The sequence below is a fragment of the Haliotis cracherodii genome, unplaced genomic scaffold (genome assembly GCF_022045235.1).
Source record: "Haliotis cracherodii isolate W230 unplaced genomic scaffold, xgHalCrac1.p SCAF_5, whole genome shotgun sequence".
Classification (NCBI taxonomy): domain Eukaryota; kingdom Metazoa; phylum Mollusca; class Gastropoda; order Lepetellida; family Haliotidae; genus Haliotis; species Haliotis cracherodii.
The window spans coordinates 20595619-20604753 of NW_027266308.1; the positions used below are offsets into that span (position 1 = coordinate 20595619).

Consider the following 9135-nt stretch of genomic DNA (forward strand, 5'->3'; position numbering starts at 1 on the left):
CGTAGAGTATACATAAGTTCATGTCACCTCTCGTTTTGAGGAACTATTTTATTCCGCGATACAGCTGGTTGTTGTATGGCTGTCAGTGTAAACATGAAGTCACACACACGTGTATAGATCAAGGTCTACGTCCTTTGAGGTAAATATAGTGATATATAAAAATTATAAGAATTGACTTTCACTTTGTGTGAGTTCATTGGAGTATGAAGTTCCATACAGTGAGGGCCAAACTGTATACACGTCGGAGCTTGTTGTTATTAAACGGGAGATCTCTTCACAAGGAATGAATTAAAAAACTGTTAAACGATGAATGCTTAGCCGCGGGTTGCAAAAGAACAGATCCAGGCATTCCATAAATTAATGTATGTACTTGTGATGTTGTACTCATCCGGAAAATAAAAACTGAACTTTCACCATCGATTATCTCATTTCTTTAATACGTCTTCACACTAGTAGCCAGTCGCCATTCCATACATCTTGATACGCCTGGGTATCCAGTGACAGTTAGCACTGTATTTTACAACAACTTCAAACAACATATCAATTCTAACTGCTCAATATGTTCATAGGAACAAACTTATTGATAAAACATGACAAAATCAGACGCCCTAGTGTGGAATCAGTTAAAAGAATGAATTAGGAGAGAAACATACTGTGTTTTCAATGTAGCTAAGTGACCAGTAGTTTTAACCGCACTAAATTGAATCTGGAACCGAACCCGCAGCGTCACTCCTTAGTGACAAACATGACAAAGGCGATCGTCGGATGGAGTTTCCAAAGGTTTCCAGCTGCACATGTTGAGCGAGGTTTTCCCTATTGCCCCGTATAGCCAGCCTATAGACTGACCCCTGTGTGTTGTCCGGGGTCTAGGCCGTAGTGCAGCTCCCCTCCCCGTGCCCACGCCCACGCCATCCTGTCCGTGGTGAAGGAGAAGCCGACGTCACCCTGGGAACTGACCACCACCACCCCTCCGGCGCTGCCCACTCGCTCAGTCATGTAGGCCAGGCCACGGTCTGCCGCCTCCTGACACGGGACGCCTGCAGGGAGAAGGTTATCTATGGGAGCTGACATGTGCAGTGGTGCTGTGGAGGTGGGCATCCTACATTATGATTCAAACTGAGGTAGAATAACTTTAACAACCCCGATTGTATAGGAAGACAATGAAGCCAAACGTCCTATACATGAATACATATGATAGTGTTTGTCTTGTTCAGAACGAAAGCATGTCCCGTGTAGCAAGCGGGAGGTGGGGAAGCATAGTGCGCGTGAGAAGCCCACTTCTGGGGTCTCCACACGGCATCAAACCTTACTCACTCACTCATTCGTATAGGCATCACGTGGACATTGGATACACTGTGTATAATTATAAGTTACCAATCATTCACCTCATTCGCTGAAATTGTTGTTACCTTGTTCCATCAGATCGGTGATACGCTTGGCGAGACACACCCTGATGATCCCCTCCCCGTGTCCTGTAGAGGAGACAGCACCGGACCGATTGTCGGCATACCCCCCAGAACCTGCAGCAGATAGACACATGTAACCACAGAACCTGCAGAAGATAGACACATGTACCCCCAGAAAATGCAACAGATAGACACATCTTTCCTCAGATAGACACATGTACCCCTAGATAGACACATGTACCCCCCAGAACCTGCAGCAGATTGATACATGTAACCCCAGAAATTGCATGTCCCCTGCCCTGCCTGGACTCTCTGCCCCGACGCCTCACTCACCCACTATAGACGTGTCCCCCACCCTGTCTGGACTCTCTGCCCCGACGCCTCGCTCACCCACTAAAGACGTGTCCCCACCCTGTCTGGACTCTCTGCCCCGACGCCTCACTCACCCACTATAGACGTGTCCCCCACCCTTCCAGGTCTCTTGGCCGTGATGCCTCCAGTAGAGGTGCCGAACGCCACACAGCCAGTCTGATCCACTGCTACTGCCCCCACTGTGTCATGGCCTAGGGGGACCTCTCTGTTACAAAAACACTGGGATGCAATATTTCATTGGAATAACGAACACAAAACACTCGTGACATGCTCTGAAGTAAAGACAAATATAATTTCACTTTGACGATGTAAATACAGCAACGTTATTTTACACGCTCTATGTTTGATTAACACTGTCTGTCAGAATGAGATATATGACAACTCCACACCTGTTGTTAAAGAGATGATTGACGGTAGTTTTGTACTTCCGGAAGTGTTCCAGTTCGGCTCTGGCAGTGTCTGTTATCAACGACTCATCTGGCACTGTTGGAATACCGCACTCGGACGCGAACTTGTTGGCACCCGGGCCGACCAGCAAAACATGCTCTGTCTGCAGGCGAACACAGAACCGTCAACATGATCACATGGCACGACAATACATGCTCTGTCTGCAGGCGAACACAGAACCGTCAACATGATCACATGGCACGACAATACATGCTCTGTCTGCAGGCGAACACAGAACAGTCAACAAAGGTCACGTGATACAATACATGCTCTGCAGGCGAACACAAGACAGTCGACATGGTCACGTGACACGACAATACATGCTCTGTCTGCAGGTGAACACAGAACAGTCGACATGGTCACGTGACACGACTATACATGCTCTGTCTGCAGGTGAACACAGAACAGTCGAAATGGTCACGTGACACGACAATACATGCTCTGTCTGCAGGTGAACACAGAACAGTCGACATGGTCACGTGACACAATACATGCTCTGTCTGCAGGTGAACACAGAACAGTCGACATGGTCACGTGACACGACAAAACATGCTCTGTCTGCAGGTGAACACAGAACAGTCGACATGGTCACATGACACGACAACACATGCTTCGCTTCAATCTACCTGTTCACTTGAACCACTGAGACTTGTTCATTTGTTACTACGTGAATTATTCCCTTGGCAAAGTTTTTAGTTGGAAATGTTTTTAACAATACATTTACACTGGCAAATGTAGCTCCGAATGGAACCAATTCCACGGGGAACTGACCATCGTTTACACAGCACGTTGTCTATTGGCATAAAGATATCAAGAGGGAGACATTTTATATGGCTGCACCTGATTCGCAGACCAGCGCTACGATCGGCGTACGAGGCATGATCAATCGATCCTAAACAATACCCATTTGCTAATATTTCTGCATTTGGACAGAATAAATAGAGGTTATCACGCGAGTGTGTTTGGGGATGGTAAATATCCTGTATCAGGATATTTACCATCCCCAAAGACACAAGCGTGATAACCTCTTTATCATATAATGTCATTCTTTAATTCTGTGCTTTAAAATCGCTTTCCCTCTCTCACAAACATTACCGAAATATTGCGAGTTTTCCTGGAATGCGTGCATTAATATTTATTACGTCACAGGGTAAGTGATGTGACAGTGACAGTTGCCAATATAGTTCCAACTGAAATCTGTTTCTTATACAGTGGCGAAGAAACATATACGCAAAACAACAGTTGTTTTTAATTGTCTTTCGCGGCAATCCATCAGTCTGTCCAGTAGAGTAACTGCCCTTTGCCAAAGGGAAGCTACTCTAACACTAGTCTATGAAACGTCACGGCCACGGTCAGACGTTGTTGACAGTCGGTCTGTCCTGTCATAACGTTAAGAAGGGTAGTCAGATGTACACACAGCGACAAAACGAAAGAAAGGTAACGATTCAGACATATTTCGGCCAAATCCAACTATTTTTATTTGTGGAGAAGGTTTCAAGCCGCAGAGGTCTACAAGCCCAGATTGGCTACTGATCCCGCTTGGCCTGTAGGCCTCGTGCGCTCGCAAAATTGTGTCGAAATTTATATCTCCAAAGTTGCCAAAACTTATAAAATGCCTTAGCTACGTCACAGTTAGAGACTGATTTTCAGTATATTAGACTGTTCTTTTGATAATGATAGCAAATATCCCTGTAGTTTATCCAGATTCCCCATGGTTAATTCTGACTCGATCGCCGAATGACGAGGGCGACGCCATGTTGGTTTATAAACAGTGAAAGTAGTCCTACTTGACCTTAGATATTTGCATCTTTATCCGCATATGACCCCAACGGATGTCGTTTTTATCCGTTGGCTTTATCCTGCCGAGTAACCTATCCATTATATGATAAACTCGATTATCCGTTGTATTATATCACCATTCTATTTACCATCATAGAATGGAGAAATCATACCCTGGATAATCGAGGTACCGACCGACCTTTTCCAGCACCTGTCTGGCCAGGACGCACGGGTTTTTGATGTTCTGAACGCAGGCGATACCCCCTGCTTTTAGGTTACGTCCTTCCATGACGACAGCATCCATCTCTACCTCACCATCCAGCGTCAGCACCGACCCCGTGCCTGTTGGTTGTAGAAAACAACATGCAAAGACAATAACAAGAAAATACCGATGCAGAGCATCAAAATCTGACCGCATCTGGTCAACATATGATTATGATATTGATGAATTTTTGAGACACAGAGACAAATCTAGTCCCCTCATTTTGGCCTTCACTACTCTCCAGTAGGTTAATATGACCTTCATATAAGAGGATGTCTAAAGTGAAAGTGAACGACCTCCAGCTACAACGAAGTCCAATTTTTATCTTCTAAACGCAAACAGAAGTGTTTGTTCATAAAGCAGAGGAACAGTAGAACTGTTCCCACGTGACAACTCCCACGTGACTAAAATATTTTCTCTGTGTGTTTTGTTTGTATGTTGTTTAACGCCTCACTCAGCAGTATTCCAGTTGTATGACGACGGTCTGTAAATAATCGAGTCTGGACAAAACAATCCAGTGATCGACATCATGAGCAACGACCCACGCTATTGGGATACGATGGCATGCATCAACAAAGGCAGCGAGCCTGACAAGACGATCCCGTTAGTCGCCTCTTACGACAATCAAGACCTATTCTAACCAGGATCTTCACGGGGTTGCATACACTGTGGGTGGATAAGTCGGACACTTTCACTTGGACCAACTGATGTCTGGAAGTAATTTAACTGTCCTGAAGGGCTTATGGAAGGCTAATTTAAGTCTCTACGTAACAAAATATAACTTGAGGGATAAACCTTCTCTTATCATAATTTGGAACCAAGCGTTTTATAGCATTGTACCAAAAGACAAGACAGAGAGCTTTTGAGAACGGTGATCTCGTGGAACGCACGTTATCAAACCCATGGGCAACTAGCTACTTTAGAAGGTGCTGACAAGGAGTCACAGATAGTAGAGACAAACATACAGCATGTTACTCCAGTTCAAGATTAATATTACTTACATTTCTTAGAGTAGTTCTAAATAATTGCTATAATGGTTACCAAAAACAAAATGTTTAAAAAAGAACTGATGAAATATCCCTCCATATTATAACTCTATGTATTGTGTAACCATTATATTACATGTATTTAGGACCAATCTAAGAAAGATCGCCAGACCACACAGATATACTGGAATATTGATAACTGTTAAGAAACTTGTAAGCAAACAATCACATACGCAATGTTAAATGTTCTAACATTCCTCTTTTGTGAGTCTACCAATCTAAGAGGGCCGCCTCCGGGGTCTAGCGGTAGAGCGTCCGCCAGGAGAGCGGAAAGTTAGGAGGTAAAAAGATGGTACTTGTTGTTACCCTGCCTGGTGCTCGGCATTAAGGGGTTCAAACAAGGACTGGTCGGCTTGGAGTCAGTATTCTATGTCTGAGTGAGGTATTCATGTATTCGTGTTAAACTGCGGTATAGTGTGTCAGTGGGCTAGCAGTATAAAATCGGTATTGGTCACACACACACACACGAGCACGCGACCCCAGTGTCCTGATGTTGACGTCCAGTAACAGTTAGTCAACATATAGCCCACGTGCGGAAACGGATTATTTGGGGGAAAGAATGGTGCATTTTGTGATCAAAATCCGAATCTGCATTTAAGGGATCATATAAAAACCTTCAAAGGAAATATAAGTATATTTTAAAAATGTAGAGCGTTCCCGTGCATTCCCTTCTGGACCCGAGTGTGTGACCAGTGATGTGTCAATGTGACTTTATCCCACAGCAATGATAGAGTATATTCCCTCATTGTGGCGTAACTGAAAACTATAATAATGACAACGAAATTGTGCACCTATTTCGACCTGCCGACATTATTAACGTTGAAATAGACAATGAAAAAAAGAATGTTGTCTTCTGACCTGCATCAAAGACCGGGTCATCCTCCAGGATGCAGATAGCGGCTACCACGGCGTCCAGGGCGGACCCACCGACGGTGAGAACATCGTACCCAGCACGGGCTGCACGCTGCACCCCCTCCACGCTCGGCCCGGCCAGGCTGTCGGGAATACCCCATGCCCCACCGTGGACAGCTATTGCGGGCAGCTTGGCAACACTCATACCCGTGGGAGAAGTAGCGGTAGTGGAGGGGTAGCGCCTGGGGTCCGACAGGAGCGTTAGTCAGTGTGCCACACAATAGCCACGCGGCCTTTATATCTAGCGGTAAATATAACGTATAGGACCCTGAACAGATAGTCCAAGTTAGGTATGGATGTCACAGTGTACCAAATGTCAAATACAACAAGTACGATATATATAGCACGTAATATGTTACAAATGGTTGTAAAATATATCTGGTGCAGGGTTTGTTTCCAGTGACAGGGGAGCTTACTGTCCTAAAATGTCCGACATTTATATGAAACACGTGGACCATCTAACAGGACAGCCACGAGCCGTCTGTACGCCACCTGCAACAACAGACCAACTGACCTGCTGTTAGAGATGTACAGTCGGAAAATTTGCGCGTCACGCAGCGCTCCCTCCTGTGAAAGATATAGTGTTGCCAAGTTTGACCTAGTTGATCCGGGCGCACAGCAGACGGCCATTCAGTGTACTTGATAGTGCTTTGGCCGATCTCAAGTTATCACGAAAATTTGTATTGATGTTTAGTCTTAATAACATACCAAACTCATATATGAAGCCACTTACATGCTCAATTTTGCAGATTTTGATACCCAGTTATAGTGGTTTTATTGTCACAATTCAATGGAATTATTGTTTTACCTACTCACGATTTGAAAATGAAGTAAAAAACCATGATTTTTATCAATGTTTCCACTGAGAATTAGAATAACAGTTATATGAAACAAAATGATTGCCAAATTCAGATAAGCGAACACATTACCTGTAATCAAAGACATAATTTGGATAGTTTAATGACTTAATAAACATGTTACTGCCAATTTTGTTAAATTATGCATTTTTCCTTCAATTTATGCAATTTTGACTTCCTGAAAATTCACGCACACACTTGCAAACTTACTGCCCAATGAAAATGGTGTACAGATACAGAAAAATGTTGGAACGAAAATCTTGTTTTTCACCCCTGGCCAACTGACTATTACACAGCGAATGGTTGGGGATTGGGTTTCGCGAACAATCTTTCACAATTATGTTGCATGGCGATAGAAAGCCAGACTCCTGACGTGTATAATTTACACAATAGTCATTGGAAATAAGTACGTAAGTGTGGAGATGAGTAAAATATGCTTCTTTTTATTTTAGCGTGTACATGGCCTGGAATTGTTAGGGCCAAGTCGTATTCTCTGGAACAGTGACCAATGCTAAACAGAAACTCAGGGTAGGGCTGGGACGGGTAATTTAGGTACTCGGGTCGGGTGGGTCCTGAGTAGGACCCGGGTACTCACAGTACTACCCGGACCCATGGTTAGTCACGTGACATATTGTTTAATGACAGAAACTCACTAGGGCTTAGTGGTTACACAACAAGTCGCTAATGTTCGCATTTCTTTATGATGATGCACACATTCCTTTTGACTTGTATATGTTTGAGTAAAGATAAAGCTTCTGTCAACTTCAGGATACGCATGATTCGATCGTTTCGAGATCATATATATCTATTATATGGTTTCATACATGAATCTAAACAGTTTTTGCCAGGGCTACAGTTAAACTTTTCCCAATTAGACGTTATGTTCCCAACTCTTGAGACCTACAGTGGGTACCCGGGTAGGGTCGGGTAATAGGGGGTTGGGTACCCGGGTAGTAAATTTGGACTCGTCCCAGCCCTAAGAAGTAGATAACTTAAAGGTACGGGAGTCTGAAGTCCAAGGTTCACTCGCGGCCAAAAAACAAGTTGCCATAGCAATATACTCCTGCTATAATATTGCATAAAATGTATATGTATAATTAGGTACACAGTCAACGCAGGTGTCTACTGGCGTTTACGTGACGGAACTACTCACATGAAATTTGTGCTGTTTTGCATGTGTGTACATTATACATCTGTAAGCATGTAAACGGACTGTATGTTGCACAAAGTATAACGTTCGTCTCAAAAGTAAATGAGAAAAATAATGACAGCTTTTAAACGAAAGTGGTAAAACAAGCTCAGTGAACTTGGTTTTTGCAGGCACATGAATATTTTTCAGGATTATGAATTTGCTAAGATAAGATAGAAACAATTCTACATACAATATTCCTAGTTTAGGCGGACCCTGTCATCCAGCTCTATTGTATTACTAGGCCTAGACTATTTGTTAACTTTGCACGTAGATCTACATTATTACTAGTATTTTAACAGTGCGCGTTTTCACTTTAGTTCTGCGCCATAACTCTAGATACAAACGTACGTACGTATATTAGTCCTTATTCACTTCTAAATGCAAATGGAATAATTTCGTGTGGATATCGTTAATTTTTGAATCACTTCTGCTTATATCAGACATTTTCTTTGTATTTCTGACAACTTTGTATGGGGGCGTAAGATCTTTTATTGCCAAAAAATTTGAAAAGCTATGACAACCTCTACCGTCATCCTCTGGACACCCTACCAAGCATTATGCCCCGTCATGCCTTTCAGTAACATCATAATAATGCGTTTGTGAGGCATCACATATGGCGGGGAACTCTGATCCTCTGCATCAATGTTTTCTTGTACCTTACTGGACTCCAATTGCAAATCTGTCTGTGAATGTTTATTGTAGGGACGCCTCCTCTTCATGAAGGCTAGACCCAGTTTATTGTGTGACTGGAACCTCCCGCAGCTGGCATTCATTTAGTTTAGATAGGGGACAGAGGGGATGGGGGGGGGGGGGGGGGGGGGGGGGGGGGAGGGAGAGATACTAAGTTGAACTTTCAAGATAC

At 43.6% G+C, this 9135-nt stretch overlaps 1 protein-coding gene across 2 annotated transcripts; it reads right to left on the bottom strand.

The window, feature by feature from the left end:
* Positions 1-428: 428 nt before the first annotated feature.
* LOC139442890 (isoaspartyl peptidase/L-asparaginase-like) lies at positions 429-6788 on the bottom strand. 2 transcript variants are annotated; one of them, XM_071223797.1, is made up of 7 exons: positions 6739-6788; positions 6171-6406; positions 4204-4346; positions 2168-2328; positions 1853-1983; positions 1410-1520; positions 429-1037 (listed from the first exon to the last, which is right to left on the bottom strand). In XM_071223797.1, exons 2-7 carry the CDS (start codon positions 6367-6369, stop codon positions 835-837), a joined length of 948 nt encoding a protein of 315 aa, XP_071079898.1. In that variant the 5' UTR covers positions 6370-6406; positions 6739-6788; the 3' UTR covers positions 429-834. The 2 variants fall into 2 exon arrangements, with proteins under 2 accessions (XP_071079898.1, XP_071079899.1); XM_071223798.1 differs by lacking the exon at positions 6739-6788 and having other exon boundaries at positions 4216-4346; positions 6171-6727.
* Between the last annotated feature and the right edge of the window lie 2347 nt (positions 6789-9135).